Source organism: Botryllus schlosseri, chromosome 10, assembly GCF_051294905.1.
Source record: "Botryllus schlosseri isolate E-star chromosome 10, Bs_hap1, whole genome shotgun sequence".
In the NCBI taxonomy this organism is placed as follows: Eukaryota; Metazoa; Chordata; class Ascidiacea; order Stolidobranchia; family Styelidae; genus Botryllus; species Botryllus schlosseri.
Genome location: NC_137245.1, coordinates 3,982,616 through 4,006,785, shown reverse-complemented (window position 1 = coordinate 4,006,785; position 24,170 = coordinate 3,982,616). Strand labels below are relative to the sequence as shown.

At 40.9% G+C, this 24,170-nt stretch overlaps 1 protein-coding gene and 3 long non-coding RNA genes across 4 annotated transcripts in view; 1 reads left to right on the top strand and 3 right to left on the bottom strand.

The window, feature by feature from the left end:
* The window catches only part of LOC145448464 (uncharacterized), a 459,562-nt gene that overhangs the window by 115,314 nt on the left and 320,078 nt on the right, over positions 1-24,170 (bottom strand). The gene's annotated exons all lie outside the window — the stretch shown is intronic.
* On the bottom strand, positions 1,709-3,423 carry LOC145447620 (uncharacterized). The gene is made up of 2 exons (XR_013917666.1): positions 2,412-3,423; positions 1,709-1,927 (listed from the first exon to the last, which is right to left on the bottom strand). It is a non-coding gene; the product is annotated as an uncharacterized LOC145447620 (long non-coding RNA).
* On the bottom strand, positions 18,919-19,869 carry LOC145447704 (uncharacterized). The gene is made up of 2 exons (XM_080325954.1): positions 19,327-19,869; positions 18,919-19,267 (listed from the first exon to the last, which is right to left on the bottom strand). Exons 1-2 carry the CDS (start codon positions 19,446-19,448, stop codon positions 18,919-18,921), a joined length of 471 nt encoding a protein of 156 aa, XP_080182080.1. The 5' UTR covers positions 19,449-19,869.
* The window catches only part of LOC145448842 (uncharacterized), a 131,542-nt gene continuing 128,910 nt past the window's right edge, over positions 21,539-24,170 (top strand). The window contains exon 1 of the long non-coding RNA XR_013918035.1: positions 21,539-21,709. This is a non-coding gene — a long non-coding RNA (uncharacterized LOC145448842). The remainder of the gene's footprint in view (positions 21,710-24,170) is intronic.

The window sequence follows — 24,170 nt, the reverse complement described above, 5'->3', positions numbered from 1 at the left end:
GCTGCTAAATGTATAGTGACACTGATATTTTCCTCGACTGGAATTGAATATGACACTGCTTCAAAGACCTGTATCTCCCGCAAAGGCAGTTAGAAATTACTTGGATATATATTTTACGTATGGAAAGCCCTATAGATATTTAAACACAGACAATGGTTTCAACTCCTGAACTGGCTTAGCATTGATAGTCAGTAAATCTTGTGTTACTTGTAATAACATTCGTTAGTTTTGGGTAAATAGGAATGACATATCGATAGGAGCTGGGGGCATATCGATTTAAACTAGTAGTACCCAACTTTTTACTCGGTTTCCCCTTCGCGTATTTATGACTTTGCAGCAGGGTGTCAAACTCAACTTGGGAAGCGGGCCGGATTAAAACAAACGTTCTGATCGCTCGCGGGCCGAACCAGTCAAATGATTTCAAAACGTTATCTCCAAATCCATACCCTTTGTTTGACACTAAAATACTGTATGATCCAGCATATATTCAGAATGGTATATACTATATAGCAATATATTACGGATCATAGTGAGTCCTTTGTATCAACACCTTTGATCGCCAAAAAAGGAATTGGAAAAATTACGATAATTGGCCGGTTGTTATAAACCAATGAAACAGTGGCTCTGAACGAAAATATAACTTGGCATATTTCTATGCTTGCTATATGTTTTAGCAATGAGGCGTTAGCCCTGAGTATGCACTGTGAGGAATACATGCCAGCGATTTAACTGTAATCGCAGCAAAAAGGTCGACTTTCCGGCTTAGATCCCAAAATACCCGTAAGAGCGTTACTTCAGTGCTGATTCACGGTGTTTCATTCGAATTCGGCCGTGTATTTCACCATAATCAAAAATACTTTCATGAAAAACCGAAAAAGTTGCAAAATGTTGAAAAAAGTTACACTATAAGATTCCTTCAAACAGCTTAAAACAGCATTCTACACATCTTACGAGTATTTAGGAAGCTGCCGCAAGTGTAAAAAAAAGTTGCAAAAGTTGCAAAAACTTGCCCTACTTATTAATAATACTGACTATACCCTGGAGTGAAACTGAAACAATGCTGTCGGCGGGGTTTTATTTGCAGGGTATTATTTTTATTATTATTTATCTTTATTTCTTACTAAAAACTCAACATTTGTTATAAATGTGATGGATAATACAAGCATTTTTTAATTGGCTCATAATGCTTCGCGGGCCGGATAACATCGTCTGGCGGGCTTGGTGCGTATCTTTGACACCCCTGCTTTACAGGTCTGCCCAAAATATGAAACATTTGATGAGTCCAGATGTAATTTCCCCCTGTTAGACCTTTGCAATCGTAAAGCCGGAATCACCTCTAAAATTTAGAATTTTTCTGCTACACTGTAAAAAATAAAAACCTCGATTTACCGCGAAATGTTTGGAAGCACGGTAGCCAGACATTTCGTGGTAATCTGACATTACCGTTAGTCAATGTAAATTTAACTTACACTCGTCCGTTAATCTCACTTTACACGCCAGACTGTAATGTTACAGTCACCTCCGGTACATCCAAACTACATGTTCTCCTGTACATTTACTACCGATACTGTCATTTTACCGCCTACCTACCTACATGCTGTCCCTGTAAATCAGGATTACATACCAGCTTGTAAATTCACGTACATCCATACCTATCGCAAAGCAACCCGATACTAAAATGTAGCAAAATTTTCTTCACATTCCCAAATCGACATTGAAACAAACTGTATATTCATTCATGATATCACAATGAAGTGGTTATCGATGGGAAAGTATTGCTGCTGGAGGTCTAATTCTTCTTTAGGAGACATGCAGTAACACGAGTGGTCTCAAGAAAACGTGAATTAATTCCACCACCGGCCAAACTTCCAATTGTTTCTTTTCCTCGTCCTCATTCCTTCTGTGTAACTAGTATCTTGCAGTTCCACTAAAAAGAATTCATGAGTAAGTCGCTATCTAAAGCAAAGTTCCTAACCTGGACATGACATTATGAAGACTTGAGACAAATAGGCTAACAAAAATACAACATGTTTTGAAGTACCGGTACTGGTACATTGTGTGATGAAGGCTCCGCCTTGTACATGATATAGCAGAGATTCATGACTAACTTTATCTAATGTATTGAAGCAAATGGTTCCTCATTTGAGGTGGCATGTGTGCCAAACAAATCCAGCAGTGGATGAAAACATCTCTATGCTATGGCCCGAAAATGACATAAACAAGCCAACAGTTTCAACTTCTCCGCGACGGAGTATGTGGTGTCACAGGTCACTATATAAGTCGACTAATATCCCAAAATAGAACAGAGAATGCGGCGAATGAAATATTTCAATCATGAAATCAAAGTGGTGTGCACACTGCACAGTCGCAGATATTCACCGTAACAAATACTATGTAGTAGCCTACTGTACCTTTTACGATGCGTATCCCATTCAGCGTTCCTAGGAATCTTCCACGATCGTGTCCACTTTCTTCAAGCACAACAACCTTCGCTCCACCCTTTGCTCAAATCTCAATAATGGCCAGACGACGATACGACACTCGAACGATTTCGAAATAAGTGGTATTCATCCGCTGACATGCCACCAATAATATTTACTGGCCACGTTATAATGTTTGACTTAGGTCATTTCTTTTTCATACAGAAACATTTACCATTACATATAGTCCCTTTCTTTTCCATCTAATTTCGTATAAATTGATATTTATCCCAAGTGTTGTTCACTACTTACTGTACTTACTTAACGAGACGCTGCTTGTGATGTCACAGTTGTGCGGTGGTTGTTTACTACGATTCTCCGCAAACCAGAAACGCGTAACGGTAACCTATTGTAACCAGGTCGCAAGGTCCGCCATTAACAAATTGTCAACTGAGCGTGCGGTGCTGATATTTCTAGTTTCCCGAACAATATTATACATCCTAAACTTATTTTCTAACTATCAGACCTATCCCTAACAACGAATGTAACCAGCGAGAACGGCCGTATAGCCATAGCCTTAAAATGGCTATGGTGTAACCACATTAGCTGCGATTGTCAGTTGTTTATTGTACCCTACTATGTACTGTACTGAAATTGGTACTAGGGCCAACAATTTCCGTACGACACACCCCAGTTTCGCTAACGAGGTTGAATCAGGTCAAATCACCACGAGAATGATATATCAGTAACATTCAGTTCCACGTATATATTGGCTGCAGCGATTATGAAACTAATCAATCTTCCCAATAGCCTGGTAAACTGCAGTTACGAGTAACTGTCAGTAATTTTGCGAATAAATTCTGGCAACTTGACTTCACAGCTAAACTAAGGTAATATTACATATCAAAATGTATAATTACAAACTAAGCACAGTTATTGGCTGCGACCGGTAATTCGTTGTAAAATTTACAGAGATTTCCCAGTAAATCTACCAGATTTTTTACAGTGTAGTTCTGAACACGTGCCCGAACCGACACTACTGATATGAGCGTTTCTTGTCAACAAAAGTACCACTCCAGCTTCGTTATGGGATCGAAACATACGGTAAACATTTTTTTCTGATCAATGACGGAAATAGACTCTTGGAAGACAGATGTTTCTTGACGAAATTTGAACGTTGGATATCGACAATACATAGCTATCTGAAACTTATGTGGCTGCTAATTCAAGGCGAGGCACCGTAATCTATTTTGTAGTGCGGAAAGGATTGATCCAAACTTCCTCCTTGGCAACCGAAGTCGAGTACTTCGACAGGTTCTACAATCGAAACACAACAAGTATCATTATAGGGGCACTGCGCTATAAAAATGATGTGGTCTCAAATTGAAGCACAGATCGAAATTTCTTTTGGCCGCAGCGATTTTCGTCAGAGAGCCCCCGAAATGCAGCTGCAATTAAATGAATTTTGGATAAGCCCCGTTCCACTCCAGCTGCCGCGGCTACGGGTCATCGTTTCTTAAATCTTAACCCGTTGCCAAATTTAGGGCGCGATATTTTTACCATCGCACGCGATTGACGCTTGACGCGATTAGGCGGTCACGCAGAACTACCTTTAGATGCTTGTGAGCTGATGTTACGAAGGAATTATGTTTTACACATCATGACGATTTAGTTACGTTAAGTAGGCGTACGGTACCGGCGCTCAAAGGACGATGTTCGCTCACCGTTCGCCCTTTTGACCAAGGAAGTTGTGGGGTTTTTGTATAAGAACTCACAGTTCATATCGCCACCGACCGAAAACAGCTGATTGCTAACGTACATCATTTGCGTCGATTTGCGTCAGTAATCCGCGATAAGATTACTCTCAGGCGAATCCGTATCTGTACCACAGAGTCACCAGGTGACCTTGCTCGCTGATTAAATTATCGCCTATTAAGGCAATCGGTGATTACTTTTTAATCGGCATCTGTGCAATCCACCCTTAGTGCTTGGATGGCCCGGTCTTTATTGCCGCTTTCAAGCCAGACTTTTGACTGCGTAGTATTAATAGTTCACAAATATTATTAATTCACTATAGCTGGTGCGAGGCAAAATCATTATGAAAGCTATGATTAACGGTGCGATGTAAGTCAAACAGTATATTTCACATGCATCGCGAAGACAAAAGCTAGGGAGCCACTGTACTTAATATCAAGTTTATTTGAATCATCCAACGTCAGAAAATGTAAGAATCTCGCACAATTCTGAGCCACACTCATCCGCATTACATTTGTAAATCCGCACTACCATTTTACATACGCAGGAGTGTGTAGTGCACTGGTCTAGTATAAAGACATGTTGAAGAGACATTTTGCACGAGATAGGAATATTAGGAATCAACCTCTATAGAGTCGGGCTCGCTCTTGTAGAACTACTACGTCGTTACAATTCATGATATCATACGTTTATTCACACACACCGAAAATATTGTTTTTGTTATCATGTTATTTTTATTTAATATCTCACGGTACAATCAGCAGCAAATCGTTTTACCATCGCTTCGGGGGGCGCCTCTCAACACGTTTGAGATGTAGACAAGCGGGTTCCATCGTTCTTGTCTTCTTGGACAACTTTGATCCAATCGGGCAGTGGTTCTCAGACATTTTCGACCGAGACCCAATCCTCACAAATCAAAAAGAATGCATTTTAATACTAGCATGCTACGTTTTACGGGCATGTATGACACAGAGTACTCGCAGACAACAGTTGTACGCAACAGACCTCTATGAAACATGTCTGACGCTCGCGATTTCAAATTATCCTGCATATTTTCCGCTGCAGGTATCAGAGGGCTGTATTTTTAGGCCGACTGCTGTCTAGTCAGATTGCAAGGACGGGACTATCCGGAGTCGATTATTTCGACGACCGGCGACAAGCGGCTATTATTCATAGACTATAGTCTTGTTATCGACAAGACATAGCGTAAAACAACAATTATTTCTCTCCTGTAGTTGCAAGTCCAAGTTTTGGGAAACCGCTGGAGAAATTTGGCCGACGGCTTCGGCACCACAAAACACCTTAAAACACTGATAACGACCTTTCTACGTATCTCGCTTAGTAGCTATGGTATCCGAAACAGGAACCTCGGTAATGCATAGACCATGGGTTCTAAAAGTATGGGTCGCGACGGGTAGAAATTGGGAGCACGCCAAAAGCTATTGGTAAATTTCAAATTTTTTCGGGCTTATCGCGATATCCTGTGCTTGCTTTGTAACTATACAAGGTCACTGTGTTGAGTAGGCCTATAGGCAATAAGCGAGAAACATTGGCGCGATAATCAAAAAGCGGGTAATACTCGGGCAGGGTAGAGGAAAGGAAATGGCTACGCCGAAACTGTACCATCCGATAGTTTTAGTACGCATAATATACAGAAGTGAAGTGTGCAACGGTATTTCGAGGCCACCCTTTTCGCTCGCGTCGGGACACTTGAAAGCATGACGTGTTGGCCTACATGTAGTTGTGGCCAAAATGCGGTGCTAAAAACGCAGGATAAATGCGACAAAACCATGTCCCTAAATAACCGTTGCCAAAACCTCCAATATTGATATGCCCAATCTTTGAAATGGTCGGCACCGAATACTCTCGTCCTTGCAATCTGAGTCCTGCAGTACACATGCTCCTCACATTGTCGTTTAGTTCACCTTCAGCGTAATTGTTCTGCAACTGTCATCTGACTTACCAAATGTTTGGTGTAGGCCCGTGTAAACTGCAAAATTGCGCAAATTTTTAATATAGGGATACTATAGGTCAGTGGTCGGCACTCCATATTTTCCATCTTAACTTCCAAAGAGCCATACGTTTTAATCAACTAATACGTCACAATAGAAAAATCGTGACGTCGTGGTAGCACAAATTCGTCGACTTTCGTCAGTTATACGAGATCAAGTCTTGACGATATTCTTAAATGCGAGGACCCATGGAGACATAAGTAGGCGGAGCCAAACATGATGGTCACTACACAGCAGCATGCATACCCACTGTAATGTGTGATGCGTCAGTGACATGGTTTCAGGGGAGGCACGTGAGACAGTGCCTTACCTGTCTACTAGATTTTGAACATTTTCACTACGAAAAACACGCAACTTGCATATTTAATGTTCGAAAATATAGCGTGAATGGGGAGGTAAGGCATAGGTAAGGCACGGCCGGGATTAGCATAGCGCAATTCATCGTAAATATCATAGAATTTATAATAACTGATAACACTGGTCAACACTCAGCACATATTTTTAGACATAGGCCTACAAAGTAATAGTGGGTTTGGTTGTTCTGAAGGGCGCTGATTCCGAAAATTACCTTATTTTAACAAAAAATGGCTCTTGTTTTGGAGATAACCAATGGGGACGACATGAGGGTTCTTCATAGTCAATTATAATCTATAGAAGTGCAGTATAAAATTAGAAAAAAACTAAGATTTTCTTCTTGCCAAGTGAAATATTCAATGGTTAATACAGTAATTTTGGACTTTTTTAGGGGTACAAGAGCCAATCTCTAATCAGTAATGTGATATTCGTAATCAGCAACCTCGAATACGCAAGAAACGGCTCTTAGATGTTCTGCCCATTTTGTTTTTCGTTATGTTGACCAGTGTAATAATTGAATGTAATTGCCGCACCGATTCCGATTCGATTTCTCAATTCTCAAAGTATTCGGCATTAACACAACGTTGTGCCACACGCCTACATTTGAACAGCAACTACAAAGGCACGTTGTCAATCAAGAACGTGGATAACTATGGCGTTGTTTGTAATTTGAATTTGTTATTGTGAATGTCACTTCCACGGAGTTCATTTCTCGCCGTACATCAGTAAGACAATGTGTATTTGAAAACTGCATCGTCATAGAGGCGTCGCCTCGTCTGCTATTCTCATTGAGCAATCAACGCATCGTGCAATCCGAGATTTCGTGGCACAGGAGAGGCAGCAACTTAGATTTGAGGATTTTGAAACGGAGTCCCTGCCCCTAACCCTGAATACGCCACTGTATTCACCTCTCAAAGACATGTTTATACTGCCACAAGAATAATTATACTGGCCGTGCTGAAGATTTAATAACAAGTTGCTACAATATTGATAAATTATGCACAAAATTAGAATTTTCGCAAAGAGCCATACTTTATGCCCAAAAGAGCCATATATGGGTCGCGAGTCATAGATTCCCGACCATTGCTATAGGTATTTTGTTGAGACTTTCTTTGTATTGCTTTCACAAATATATTCATTGCAGTAAAGAATTTATCAACTCGAAGACTTTTCGTGTGCCCCTGATCGACAGTTAACGGCACAATAACAAGCGCATGCGTGTAACGCCGTTTCTGCAGCTGCAAGTCAGAAGCAAGTATTAAAACAGTGGTCCTGTGTTGGAAATCCTGGCTTTTGATTTGTTATGAACGATAGCGAAAAATCCACTTTCGCAAATATTTGTGAAAGTGAAAGGAATAATATTCTATAACGCTTCCGACGACTTTGGAAACTCGTAACATTACGCATCGAAATTGTAAAACAGATTATAAATCACCTCCACATTAGTGCATGGTATATTGGAGGTATATACCAGTTATCTAAATATAATCAATTTTGGGATGCGCTGAATGTGGTGGGCGCTTAGATGCTGTGGGTATGAGACAGCTTTCACCCAAATAGGATAACCCAGTACACACCAATGGTATAATAGGATTAAAACACTACAGTAAAGATATGAGATAATTTTGTGAAAGTTCAGGCAACATGATGGTCAGTTACGAGCAGTATACCTACTGAATCAAACCTAACAGGCTCGCCAAATAAGTTTTCGCAGCTAAAGCACAACATCTTTCGTCTCTGTTATCTTTGAAGCATTTGCCCGTTTAGATTAGTCAATATAAACCAAGAGAATGTAACTAATATCCATCACATTTGTCAATCAACTGAAATCGCAGTACCCCTTTACGTCCAGCGAAATTTAACTGTGAATTGATATAGTAACCTGATCAGCTGTACATGAACAACGTATATCAATTCAACGATGAAATAGACAGCGAACACGGCGACGGGTTGCAGGATATATGATGGTTCATACATATTAGTTAGGCAACCCGTCATAACAGGAAATGATGTGAGAAATCGTAAACTAAATATATCAAGGTAGGCACCGCACAAATATACAGTCATAGTTGAGGTGATACATAGGCTACTGTTTGTGAACCGGGTTCTGCGGGATATTTGATAGTTTGTTTATAACGTAGCCTATACTTTTAAACGCCGAACGGAAACGACCGGTTTGATATAACAGAGGTAAATCGTTCATAGATGTGAAATAGTCAGAGGGTTGCAATGACTCGGGTTATGACTTAACTCGAGTCAGCCTGGAGTCGCGAGTTTTTGATGACTCAACTTGACTCGAGTCATTTCCTTACAAACGTAAAATGACTCGACTCGACTCGAGTGTATGTGTATATTGACTCGAGTCCGTCGAGTCATTGTGCGTGACTCGGACTAAGTCATATGACGCGAGACTGGGTCTACCGAGATAGGCATTTCATTGGAATTTCGAAGATTAGTAAAGTTATCAGGCTATTATTATTTCATCTACCAGTACTAGTACTTGAAAATGCTACCAGAAATTGATAAAAATGAGGAAAATCGGTACATTATGAATGCGAAACATTCGATATTACCGAGCAGAGTTGTAAAAAGTGGGTTTCACATGACATTATCTCGGAGCCGTACAGTCTACAAAATGACTCGGACGAGAGTCAAAACACTATGACTCGAAAACGACACTCTACTCCGTGACTCCGACTCGGACTTGACTCGTAGGTGAATTGAAAATGACTCGACTTCACGCGAGTCACAACTCTAAAAGTGCGATTGAGTTGTGATTTGGTTACAACCCTGATGTCATTTACTGTAAATAACTCGTGTAACCCGTCATTTTTTACCTTCATTTATTTCTGGGATTATTTTTGATGAGTGGCGGTTAGCTGCTAAGGCTTTGTGCACCAGAGCCGTCCTTACTGCTTATTCCTGAAATCACATGTCATATGTCTCTTCCGGCCAATAGAACAAAGTTGATTAACGGTTGAATCGTTCTGTGATTTACCATGAGAGAAAACACTGTGCAAGGTAGGGTTACATGGATGTCCGACGTGATCAAGTGGGTCATACGCCTGCCGTGGACACATGACAAAGGTGCAAACGACCTACCTGCAAAAGACAATCTGTCATCAAATGTGTCAAATATCTTGTGCATCTGTGTCTGAACAAACATTCGAACTGTTTTGCACTTTTTCATGAATAATTTCAATTCTCAAATCACCGTGTTTCGTTTCAATTTCATTCCAAGTGAATTTGTCAATTTCGTTTTTATGACTGATGTCGCAAATTTGCGACAAACATAAAAAATAATTAAAAATAAACAATTTCCGGAAGTTATGTTGACCAATGTTTAAGTTGAAGCAAAACCATTGAAAATATACATAGAAATAATTTTTCCAACCACGGAGAATTAATTCAGTCCACAATGGGTTAAAACAAACGGTGTTTCAAAACACTTTGTTTAAAACATGTTTTAAACAGTGTTTTAAAAAAGGCCTTTAGAAAAACGAATTTTTTTTTCAAGTTATAAAATTATGCCATAATTGTGTAAATATTTGACAAAACATATTGTATGATATGGACAATCACATTATATCGACATGGCATGGTTGGAACCCTAGAAATAGTCGGTTCAACAGCAATAGTACATTCAGTCAAAGGAACCGCTGCTTTAGATGATTTGAGTCGATTGTAGACTGCTACATTAATGTAAGCCGACTTCGCGGTCTTGATGAAAACACTATCTGTTGGCATCTTCATATCAGTCATTAGACGGTTTATGATATTTATTGGAAACGGTTAACAATAATTAACTGCACATTTCCCGTGCCCAACAACGAAGACATGTGCAGGGAAAACCCCGGCACGTGACTGTAGTTATTCACCCTTTGCAATGACTTCCACCTACGTTCAGGGTTTAGCAAACAGTGCTGTTGTGACTTTAAGCTCATGTCCGCTGACTTATCTGTCTGATATGATTCGGTTAATGATGAACAGAAACATTGAGTTATGACATCAGAAGAGGAATGTAAATTACAAGATGTGTAAAGTTGATATGAACATTGTACGATATTGAACATCCAGTCAAACCTGTTCTGAATGACCTACTTCCCTATATACCAACTTCCCTAGTCGTCGTTCAATTGTAATGTGCATCTGGTAGGCCTACACCAGGGTTGTAATCGAGTCACAAGGATCCGAGTCACAAGTCAACCTCACTTTTATAGTTTTGACTCGAGTCAAGTCGAGTCATTTTCAATTCACCACCGAGTCACGTCCGAGTCCAAGTCACGGAGTAGAATGTCGAGTCCGAGTCATAGTATTTTGACTAGAGTCCGAGTCCAAGTCATTGTGTTGACTGTTCAGTTTCGAGGTAATGTCATGTGAAACCCACTTTTCAAAACTCTGCTCGGTTATATCGAATGCTTCGCATTCACAATATACCAATGTTCCTCACTCTTAACAGTTTCTGGTAGCATTTTCAAGTATCAGTACTGATGGACGAAATATAAATCGTGTAATAATTCACTATTCTTCGAAATTACAATGAAATGCCTGTCTTGGTAGACCCAGTCTCGAGTCATATGACTTGGTCCGAGGATTGGTGGATAATCCGAGGATTATCAACGAAAAACTCCAATAACTCCGCTTCTACTTGTTGGAATTGAGTCAAATTTGTTTTGCATCGTCTCTGAAGACAGCTCAACAATTTCATGGGGTTTGACAGAAAACTTTCAATTTTTTTCAAATTTCCTTTTTAAATTAAAAATTTAAATTGGATCTGCGAAGCCCTATACTTGTTAGAATTGAGCCAAATTTGGTGTGCAGCGTTTTTTTAGGGCAACCTGACAATTTAATGACTGAATGGCTGGAATCCAGAAAAAAAAAGTTATTTTTGAACAGCCCTAATGTACACTGGCATTACCAAATTCGACGATTCAGTTACCACCAAATGTTTTAACACATTGTTGACCCCCGCGGACCCCCTCTAGTTTCGTTCAAAATTAACTCAATTATCGTGAAACCGTCATCTTTCTTGTGCAAAAATTAATTGCTTGCTAGTGATAAACAGCCACAAAATGACTTTTCTTGAAGATAACACCACACTATATGTAGAAATTGCGTAGAATTTTATTATTTTGAAGGGTATTTTGCAGCTGTATTTATTGTCTCGGAAATACGCGTCTTCGATGTGTGATGTGAACGAGTGCAGAAAATTCATTTCCACAAAGATAGGTGTTGGCAAATCAATGAACATATCACGTCTAGCCATTTCTATCCAGCATCTCAGTTTTAGTGGTTATATCACAGGAGAAAATGGATTTCGTATAGTCAGTTACCAATTCCTTCATTGGGACAGATTAGGAAAAAAAATACAGAAATTTCAATTTCAAACGACTGTTTGCAAATTTTCCAAATTCAAGATATTTTGCAAGCATTTCGAGGTCACCCTGTATGACCTTCAGAGATGGGCGGATATTGATTTCTTCGATCCGAATCCGTTCGACAGATCGACTCTCAGAGGAACCATCCGTCCGAATCCGAGCAACAGTAACCAAAACACAAGCGAATCCAAATAATGCAGTCTAGAATCCGAAAACATACTAAAGGAATAACTATATTCCGAAAAATACTAATTGTAGATCTGAGCAGAGTACTATTTACAAAGGCTAAGGATAGGTCAGCTGATGTATATTTGCTTGGACCTCCGACTGAACAACTTTACAGTGCTACTAGTGCTAGTTCTACCAGAACGTGTTTACTGTCCGTGTTTGGTTGTCAAGAGGACGATATCTCTTTTGACTAGAAATCAAACATCACGTCTCGTCAGAACTATCCAAAACTATCCGAAGCAGAAGTTAGAACTATTCCAAAATATCCGAAACAAAAATAGCAATAGAATCCGAATCCGATCCTACTATATCAAAATTGTGCAAAATCCGCCCCTAACACTATCCGAGTCCGTCCGTTGCTCATCACTGATGCCCTTGCTATATCCAACATTTCATTTTTCCTCAAACCCCAGCAAAACATCTCTAAACAGGAATATTGGCAGGATATTGGCAATTTGACAATTAAAATGAATTTGCACAGTCGGCTATTTCATCTCAGAAGTCCATTTTAATGATGCGAATCGTAAAGTTTTGGCAATTATGAAACGAAACAATGACAGGATGTCCTTAATTGTAAAAATACAAGTTTTATAAATTTAGAGGTTTCACGAACCCCCTGAAAATGCTCCGCGGACCTCTGGTTGATGACCCCTCCTACAGACTATACACAGTATTACAGGGGTAGGCAAACCCGGCACACGCGCCATTAGTGGCACGCGTGATGATTTTTCATGGCAATGATTTGGCGCAAACGACATATTGTAAGCATGTTTCAGCAAAATGCGAAAGAGAAATCTGTAAAATGTACAAAGCTCGTAGGCGACCAAAAGATATTTCGTAAATCAACATCAAACAGAGTCTTTTGAGGCAGATTTTAATAGATTAATTTTCGTCCGCGTCTGGCGCGATTTATTGAGACCTCATTACTTGAGTATAGCATGGGAACTCCCACAAATATGCATATTGTACAGAAATGAGTCAAACCGTATTAGCAACTACCAAAGAACGGAAACTTAACATCGTATGGCTTGGATGTCTCAATAGAGGAGTGTGCACTGTGCAATCTCTGGGAGTGCGACTATTTATTATATGAACCGACATTTCGGCGCTGGACATTTTCACGCCATGAGAGACACGACATCGACGTTACGTTTCGAGCAAAATGCGACCATCCGACTATACGTGACCTTGAAAAGAAATGACCACCGCATGTTGGCCAAAAGGTTCGACATTGATATGTACACTGTCCGAAATGACCAGCGCCGTATATGCCGGCGCTTTACGTATCAAATGAGACCCACAAATAATGAGCCCCCAGTCTAAATGCGGATTTGAAATCGTGCTCATCACACGAAAGTGGATATTATTTTAGTTTCGTCTGATACGCGTAAGCGATTCCAATATATCTGGAGCAACGACAACCTTCACCACTTTACTGCGACATTTGGAGATTAGCAGACAAATCTAGTGCCAGATAAACCGTACTACGACATCAAACCAGCTTGTATGATACACTAGGACTGTTCAAAAAAACTTTTTTTCCTAAATCTTGCTGGTTACGTGATTAAATCGTTAGGTTGCCTTAAAAATCGACGCACACCAAATTTTAATTCATTCCAACCAATAATTGCGGATTTCGTACAGTTTGAAAATTTTGAATTAATCTAAAGATGCAAAAAAATTTTTTTGTCAAATTTTTCTGTTAACCCCATAAAATTGTTGCGCTGTCTTCAAAGACGATGCAAAACAAATTTGACTCAATTCTAATCCGTAGTAGCGGAGCTATTTGAGTTTTTCTTCTATAATTCGGGGATTATCCTTGATCGGTGGATAATACAAGAATTATCATTGAAAAACTCAAATAACTCCGCTGCTACGGGTTAGAATTGAGTCAAATTTGTTTTGCATCGTCTTTGAAGACAGCACAACAATTTCGTTGGGTAGACAGAATTTCTTTTTCATCTTTGGGTAAATTCAAAATTTTCAAACTGTACGAAATCCGCGATTATTGGTTGGAATGAATTAAAATTTGGTGTGCGTCGTTTTTTAAGGCAACCTAACGATTTAATCACGTAACCAGCAAGATTCAGGAAAAAAAGCTATTTTTGAACAGCCCTAACGATACACTGATACCGGGGCGAGCGCATTTTTCATCATTAGGACAAGGCTGCAACGCATAAAAAATGCTAAATACTAATCAGGGCTCGAGGTTACCGGATCACCATCTAACACAGTGTTTCGCAAACTCGATCCCCTCGGCTACGCTCCAGCAATTAGGTACACTCCGTTTTCTATAACCAGGATTAGGATGCACCAATTCAAAATGTCCGTGTCGTGGCGGTTTCCCGGGTTCCCGCAGGAGAAGGTCGTAGGGCCACCACCAGAATCCCTTCTCGCCTGTTTTGTTGAAGTTTCATTACAGATTGCCCCCGCCGTTGTGGTTGTTGTCGTGGTCGTGGTCACCTCTGTCGTCGTCGACGTAGATGTCAGCGCAGTCGTCCGTGGCGAGAGCAGACCTGCACGAGACATGCGTCATTTAAAGTCGGGTGCTATTCTTCGGTGGCACTGCAGTATGGGAGGTATGATGACGCTGCCTCTGCGCAGACAGATGAAGAGCAATTAGCTTCTTCACCAACACTCATCTCCGCGACCAACCTGAGATGTTTCGGCAATCCGTTGACCATGTACATGTCGGTCGTGTTGTAATTATCCACGAACTGTTTGAAGCTCATCTCAGCTCCCGGCTCCGTGCGGATTTCCTTCTTGCGGCCCTCAGCGAACACGGACACGCGGGAAGACGCCGGATGCGACACGAAGTAGGAGTCAGTCCTGGTTCGCGGTTTAGGTTTAGCCCTGTCAAAACTAAGGAGCAGAGCAGAGTCTCACCATTTACGGAGGCAATTTGACCAGAGTCTGTTCTGCGGTTCCCGGTTTCCCTTGATAATGAATGTTCATTGTCCATGTCGATATATCAAACAATGACAACGGCATTACTTGTTTCGCCACAGTCCCGGATCAAAAGGAAAAACAGCGAGTTTTCGCTCGGTCGATTCGCTCGCAGCTCGAGAAGAATCACACGATCGGCGATCTCATGGAGCTTAACACAACGATCTACGAATCAGACGACGACGATCTCATGAAACATGTTGACGACATCAGCGTAGCTGGCATGCGATTGAGTCGCGACGAAGCTCACGCCGTTGGGACGCTCGTTGCGAGGAGTCGAGGACTTGAGAAATCGACGACGAGATGTTGGCCGTCATCGCGGGATGTCTCAAGGATCCAGTCCACGTGAGTCGCTTTGTTACGTCATAGCTTTCAGAAGGATGACAGCGAAACCGTCCCAGGTGGAGGATGTGATTTTTCATCATTGCAAACGACCAAAGTAACCATAGAGTAATTGCTCGACTAAAATAAATGGTGCAAACCGTACGTACAGCGATATGTCTATTTCGGTAGCGACCAATATCACTGGTCAACAAAATGAAGAAAAAAAATCGGCAGAACATCTGAGAGCCGTTTCAGTGGTTTTTGAGGTTACTGATTACGAATATCACATTAGTTTTGCAAGATTAGCTCTTCTTCAGAAGATATTTATGCCCCAGAAAAGACCCAAATTACCGTATTTACGCTTGAATATTTAACTTGATAGGAAGAAAATCGTAGTTTTTTTCTAATTTTGTACTGCGCATAAATAGATAATTGACTATGAAAAACTCTCATGTCGTTCTCGGTCATTCTATCAATATTAACATGACCTGATGCGAAATATTTGTTTGTCAAAAAGCAGTCTGTCAAGCCTAAAAATTGTACTTTTGCACAACGGAAATACATATTCTCCTGTATCAATTGGTCATTCTACCAAGTTTAGAGAGGAGTATAAAGGTATAAAATTTGCCCTTGAATTGCTTAACTACAATACTCATATGCGTCTCATTTCATTTGATTTAGAAATGGATAATTTTTCGCAGAGTCAACAAAGGGGGTATACCTAGTAACCCTACCATAACGAGAAGCTTAAATCTGGCATCTGTGATAGATTTCAGATTCGAATACCGATGAAAGATTTCAATTTCATATTAGGCAGAGTTCACTGCATGGAATTTCTCTTAAGATTTAGTAAATGAGACTCTTTAGATCAGTGGTTCTCAACCATTTTTTAGACCCGTCCCCCTTTTGGATAATGAAAAATTTCGCGCCCCCCTTATCGTCATATCACAAAATCCAACTGGGATGCTAGCAACCCTAACAAATTGTTTGGTGGTATGGTCGGTTATGAATGTTGATGAGAGAAGAAAAATACGAAATTGGGTCTATATAGAGAGAAACATGCGTGTATTGGAGGTAAATCGCGCGAACCGCGAAAATTTTTTTCAGGTGACCGTATATTCGCGCCCCCTTCAGATGTTTCACGCTCCCCCCCGCCACCAAGGGGGGCGCGCCCCCCAGGTTGAGAAAGCCTGCTTTAGATGATCACAAAGGATCCAACTACAAACAGTTCGTCCGAAAATTCGTATCTGCATATGGAAAACTTGGAACAATCATGAGCATAAAAGTGCACGACCTGTTCAGTCACATTGATATATTTCCTGAGGAATATATCGTATTTAATGAAAACTTTGAGTGTAAAGCGTAGAGACCCAAAACAGTATTTAATGAATTTATTAACCTAATGTACTTCAAAAGCTGTTTCGGACTATCAGACGTCTGTCGTCGATCAATGTTGCCAGCAAGTTCTTTAAACTCTGGCTGCATGTCGGATGTAGAAACCCTCAGTAAATACTGCACGTGAGCACTGAGCACCAGCTATTTTGGAACGCGGCCTTGCCTTGGTAATGTTCATAGTCGAAAATGTCTTCTTGCAAATGATATGGACCCAAACAGGACAAGTGGTTTCAGGACCCTCTTTCTCAGTTTGGCAAACTTGGATTCATTCTGTGACGCATAAAAGTTGGGCCGCCCAAATTATTGTCGCGGACCTATCCGGCCGTACGTTGCCCGCTCCTGTCCACCTTAGCCTAGGGTCCGATGCCAGGACAGGTGGAAGCCTTTTCCTTTTACACTGCCGCGCTATGTATCTCATATCCTACAATAATAATATTAATGGCAGGCTACATATCTGCATTATTTCTAACTGCGTTTTGTGAGCACTATACGAGTTCGTACAATGGAATGAATAAATACCACAATTCACAATCACGTGATCACATATTCGAAATAGGTCGAGGAAATAACGATGCAGATCTTGACGGCTATTCGACGAATGCAAAATCAGCGAACAGAGAGTGTTTGAAGACATCGATCAAAAAGCATGTCCAATCCGTTTGAAAATGTTAGTCCGTTGATTGTGTAGAGCTTAGACGCCTCTCATTCTCGCACGGTTGATTTTTGATCAGAGCAACTCGCATCGCGTTGCTCCGCCAAGGACTCGAGGGCAGATCATCCAAATGCTCCCACGCGTGATCTACAAGCCGGAGCTTTAGAAATGCTGCAGCATCACCTGTAGCACCCAGAACATAAATATTTCCACCATGAGCAAAGACGTCATACGACGAAAATTCAATTGGCAGTCTTGCTGTGGAACTTGACCATTCATTTTGTACAAACGTCGCATCATTCCATATCACGGTACCAGCGTCATCTCCACCAACGGCGTATATCCTGCTATTTACCATCGCCATTCCAAACAATTGACGCGGAGTCGGCATGCTCCTCACCGATGTCCACTGATCTTCCGATGTGCTATAATACTCCGCTCTTCCCGTAACTCCAGAAGTAACGGCTACATATGCGACGCCTCCCACGACAAAGATCCGCTCCCCAACCACACAACTTGCGAAGGAAAACCTGGGATTCAACATTGATGGACACGTGTGCCGTCGTCCTTCTTTAAATTTCTCGACAGCACTTTTCACTGAAATTTAAAGCAGTGTAACAACCGACACTACGAACTGATATGATTCCAGCTTGCAATAAATGTTTTTTCCCTACCGGACAACGGAAGTGTTTTACAATCTCAATATTTAACCCCATGGCTAGGTGAATAGACACGGTGTCAAAGCGACATATGGTGAGCGAGGTACGAGTTGCAAAATGGCCGAGCCTATTTTCATGTCACATACACCATCATTTTTACTAAAACATAATGGAATCTGTTTTACTTGACCATGCTCGCAGGCTAATATATTTGCCTACTCAGGGGATTGGCATGTTTTATTTTTACATGCGATTGATCAGAGAAACATTTAATAATATATGAGCCGACGCGACAGTCTGCATAATGGATCGCAGGCATCTCAGGTTTGCAACAACAAATCGTCAACATGGTTCTTCCATCAACTTAGAACTTCGCAGGATTATATCACTTCTTTCTCATCATCACATGCTTTAGTCTAGCTAGATCATTAGTTATTGACCTGGGCTCCATATCGTCCCCAGTGGCGATTTGGATGTTGTAGGGGTTGGATGCGAGACAGAGGAAGGGGAATCAAATATATCTGACTGAACCCTCAACATTTTCGCCTCCTACATACGTTTTTACACCTAAATCGCCCCTTGATTGTTTTCGCCCACTGCTTCTCAAAACAATACAATGGGGGCGCTCTCATCCAGGTTGGGAACCACATGGTTAATCACATTATATCGCCACCAACGTATGTAGTCTTCATGACAAAATATGGCAAATAGAAGTAGAAGTAACGAAAAATTAGATTTGCTGGATTAAGTGCTGAGTAGAAAAAAACACCCGGATACTCCGAATCCTAGAAGTACTTAGTAACTGATGACATCTGCCATTTGGCTACTCGCCCAACAATGCAATCTACGGACTGCGTCATCGTCCCCAACACTAATGCAACAAGACTCACTTCCTGGAGAAGATCTTCTCCCTCTAATCGTGGGGCGGGAATTACCGCCAATCGCGTACAAACTGTCACCCACGATAGCAGCGCAGAAATCCGTTCGGGGGCTTTTCATGGACTTTTCTTTGTTCCATATCTTCGAACTGAGATCGAACGAAAACACTCCGGTGAAGCATTCCAGCTCGTCGCTTCCACTTTTCGGTGCGCAACTCCCCAAAATCCAGATTTTGCTTTTGAAAGTAGCGACCGCAAAGCCAGTTCTGTAAACAAGAATTTTTTAACATTCACGCAACTACGTACTCGAAACAATGGCTGCCACCTTGTTCTCTTGTGAAGCAAGTCCTCCATCTGGGACCATCGTTTATCGGCGAAGTCACAGCGTTGGAAATCATTCGTTTCATAACCCTCGTCACGCTCTTTTGATCCGATGAGTCCAAGCATGTACAAGTCATAAGACTCGCAACTGCATTCTGTTTATAGAGAAGAAAACCATGCCAACTTTCGGTTATAAAGCCTTTACACGACTGAAGAAAATGTTTTTATTACGTTCGCTACAAATCAATAGTAACTAGCGGTAACGACATTTTGATCCGCTCAGGCCGGGGAAGCAAAGTTTTAGGGACATCATTACCCGCATAATAAAACGTTCACTTACCCATATTTGTAGTGTAAGAATCTAATATATTGTTTCATTAACAACAGTAACATCTCTCCATACCGCACAGTAAGGATTGAATCGGTATTATAAAGAAGAGACATTTAAAAATAATTGAGTTGTATAAATCATGTCGAAATTATATAAATACTTTCGGAAAATGTATAAATGATACATTCGGACGACTTGCCCGAGATACAGTTAACGTATACACAGGGCCGTAACAGCACTTCGTCAGGCCCCCCCCCCAAAACGTTGGTCTTGGGCCCCCCATAGGATGATAAACCTAACTTCTGGGGGGCTTGGCCCCCAGACCCCCCTCAGGCTTTACCCTGTTTGTGGATACTTATCATCTACATTGGGGGGTCTTTAGTGGGTCAGCTTTTGGTAGCCTATAAGCGCGCGAAGCGCGAAAAATTTCTGGAATTCATGATTGAATCGGTCAGTATGATCGGAAATTGCATATATATTGTTATCAATTTTTATCTTCTCTCTGCTCACGTAATCAGATTTGCCGGTAGAGCTGAGTGACGTGTGTTCGAAAAGGTAGGACCACTCAACAATAATTAAAAATCTTCGGGCGTATACCCGAAGGAACGAAACAGCACCTCGTCAGGGAACCCAAAAACTTGGGTCTTGGGCTCCCATAGGATGATAAAACGACCCCCCCCCAATCACGTTGTTCGCGTTTGTCACGCAATGAGCTGTACTGTATAGCGAGCCTGCGCGAGGCGCGAACATTTTCGGTAATTTATGATAAAATCGGTCAATCAGATCGGCAATTGCATATATATTGCTATCACTTTATTGTCCTCTCTACTCACGTAATTAGATTTACTGGTAGAGTTGAGTGAAGTTTCTTGAAGACGGGAGGGCCCGTAACTAATAATTAAACATCTTCGGGCGGGCGGACCCGTTGATATGACTTCGTTACATGATGTTATTTCGTGACTTCCAGTCTGCTAAATCAAAAAATATAGAATCGCATGAACGTACTAAACTGAAAGACGCACACGATTTCAAATTGGTATTTCTTCACTGGCGTAAAATTTTTCCCTGCGGGATGGTATTTGTCTTGTGAGGTTCAGATTGCCAAGACGGGAACATTCGGCGCCAGTCATTTAGGCGCCTATGGACAATTAAACCTATATGTATTTTGTATATATAACGAAGTCTTCAGTCAGCATAACGACATAGTCCTTTTCGGCAAAGGTTTTCTCGCTGCCGATCGTTCTGGCACACTTCTTGGAGTCTCATGTTATATGGCTTAAAACTTGAGTGCATATGTCTTGATGGGTCGTGGCGCTGTAATGGCCCAATACCCAATAATAAAGATAAATGGCATCTTGAATTCGCGCGAAGCGCGAAAAAAATTTTAAACAATTGCATAAATTTATAAAAAATACTCTATGATTTATGCTAATTCACGAAATAATTTTGGGCCCCCTTCGAGCTCGGGCCCCCCCAATTGGGGGGTTTGGGGTGCGGCAGTTACGGTGCTGCGTATACAATATGGAAGGACCAGAAACCTCGAAAACATCGTCGATTCAGCAGTTACATACGGTATAGCTATTTATCACAGGAAGTCAATGGATGTTCTGATGATGATCACCACCATGAATAACGATGTAATCCAGGCCAAAAGCATTCTTTGGTCTGTTTAAAACACAGGGGTAGGAAAACTAGTCCGTCAAAGGATCTCTACTGGTTCTGTATTTCTATTGTAATTCCCAAGGAGTCGTATAGTAATTTCGATCCACTGTGCTTTCACAGTTAAAGGCTCTGTGACGTCATGGCGGAAACAATGTGTTAAACAAGGGTCATCTTTTACATATATTTGTTTGAAATTGATTTATCTTTCAATACCACATCCATTGCAGTATAACATTTAATAAAACTAGAAGGGCTATGTTTTAAATGCAACCCTACGTGCAGTCGTATAAGTTTCAGGATGTAAGTATACCCAATCTTGAAATTACCAAATTGATTGATTTTTTTTATACATCACAATATGTTTCTCAAAATCGTTGAAGACCCAACAAGACCGGTAAATAAAGCGAGGAACGTTCAGCAGACCAATTACTATTGATACACATGATACATTAAGAGATCTATAGTCGTAATATCGCCTTCGACGTGACAAGGCACAGTTATTTGCGGCAAGAGGCCAAAATTGTCCAAATATATTATTTCTGGGAATTTTCAGATTTCGTTTTAGGCAATTTCGGCATCACGAATAATTATTACTTGTGGACTCGAATTAACCATAATGAACGTTTTGGTTTTTTAGGTTTCTTGTCAAACGTAAGTCTCAAAATAGTATGCAGTCCATACCAACAAAAAGCGATAAAAACGGATCGTCAACTATGTAAGAGAGCGAATTCACCCGAGACAAAACCGACTGCTTCAGCAATATCTAATCTCAATAGTCGATTCGTCATGCGTGCAAAATCTCCGGCATTCACACATATCACAAGACCACATATGAAAATTCGAAAAGGGTGCTGACACGCTTGCATCACAACCCTCAAAACCTAACCAATGGTTAAAAATCGCGAGTGGTTTCAATTTCTAATATACAGTCGACTCCGCTTGGAGATCGAATAAATCGGATGACCGCTTTGTACGGACAAAATGCTCAGGTTAATTCGGACACATGCTCGCAATTCCTATCGTCATGTAATGGCACAATACTAACTGCTCGAATTGAAACTATACTAATTGGACCCTGTATGACAGTGTTTCCCAACCTTTTTCCACCCACGTACCACTTCGAGGTTTTATGCAGTGCTCGCGTACCACCTACATAAGTTACGCGCGCCGTAGGCGGTCAAAAATGTTTCCACCATTTATGACGCCATAATCACGTATTTGACCTATGTGGGTGTAATAGCTATGGCGATTTTTTACTCAAAAAATGGAGGATTTTGACCTAAAAAACTTAAATTTGAGCAAATTTTGACCTCACGTATGCAAAGTAGGTGTTTTGCGCATGATGTTAAAACTGTACTACTTATAATCATTTCTGGATGGGAGAGTATGTCCTTACGAAGTAGTTTGGTCTGAAAAGGCGTTTTTGACTTGGAAACTGACAAATGTTTACATGATAAAACATCATTTTAACGATATCTGGCGCTATGAAGAATTCCAGTACTCACACCACGTATTATGGTAGAAGTAATTAAAACTTGTTGTAGTGCAACGAAATATACTTTTCTACATTCTGGGGTAGAAAGTGTCTGTCCTTACTAAGTAGCTTGCCAAGAATGGAGAAAGAACGTTCAACAGCAGCATGCAGTTGTTGGTTGACAACACTGAAGTTGTGCGTACACTGCTGGTGACACACCGTGCTGCTTCATTGTGACAATGCTGTCTACATCACAATTTTTCGCTTCTTGATATAAGAACCATGCAATGCCCAACCAGTCTTACTTCAGTTAGGATATTGCGCTACGTTGACCATAACACCATGTCAATTGTCAACCTATTTGTTACGTTTGACCGTTTATGATTTGACTCAATTCTAAGCAGTAGAAGTGGAGTTATATCAGTTTTTCTTTGATAATTCTGGGATTATCCTTGATTGGTGGATAATCCAAGAATTTTCATCGAAAAACTGGAATAACTCCGCTTCTACGGCTTGGAATGGAGTAAAATTTGTTTTGCATAGTCTTTGAAGACAGCCCAACAATTTCATGGGGTTAGCAGAAAAATTTGAAAAAAAAATTTTTTTGCGTTTCTGGGCAAATTCAAAATTTTCAATTTCTACGTAAACCGCGAATATTGGTTGGAATGAATTCAAATTTGGTGTGGGTCGTTTTGTAAGGTAACCTGACGATTTAATCATTTAGCCCGCAAGATTAAGGAAAAAATGTTATTTTTGAACCGCCCTAATGCGCATGCTCTTAATGATAATGCTAATATCGTGTGTGACGTGTGACATGAGACTCCGAATGAGCTCTCAAACCTAGGCCCGGGGCACATGCAAACTGCGTGATCGTCACGCATAGTGTCCCATTAGTTTTTTATATCCGATATAATAAAACAGCTAAATTTATCGCAATTCAACAGATCACAGTTGTTTAAGCTATTGATAAATTTACGCAGTACAAGACATGCGCGCAAGGATGAGTGAACCGACTATTCTGCATTTTCAGCTGCGTGTAACGGACAGCTCCACGGTTTATATCAGTGCTTGCCCAAAAAGTGTGCACGTTGCAGCCAATGCCGCGCAGGAATATTTATAGGGACACCAGTACTTGTTGGTACACTAAGGTGCATCACAAATTTGGCGCATCAAATCATCAATTACTTTACTGGAGTCGGCTTACGAGTTATATGGCCGGTGAAATGTTAAAATCAAGCCGAGGCAAACCAGCCTAGTAGGCTACAACTTGAATAATTCGATCCAACGATGAGGAAGTAGATAACCCGCTCACCGAAACGTTGAAGTTTTTGTACTTTTCAGCTGTAATTGGAATACGTGAATGAAATCCCCAATCTGTAGA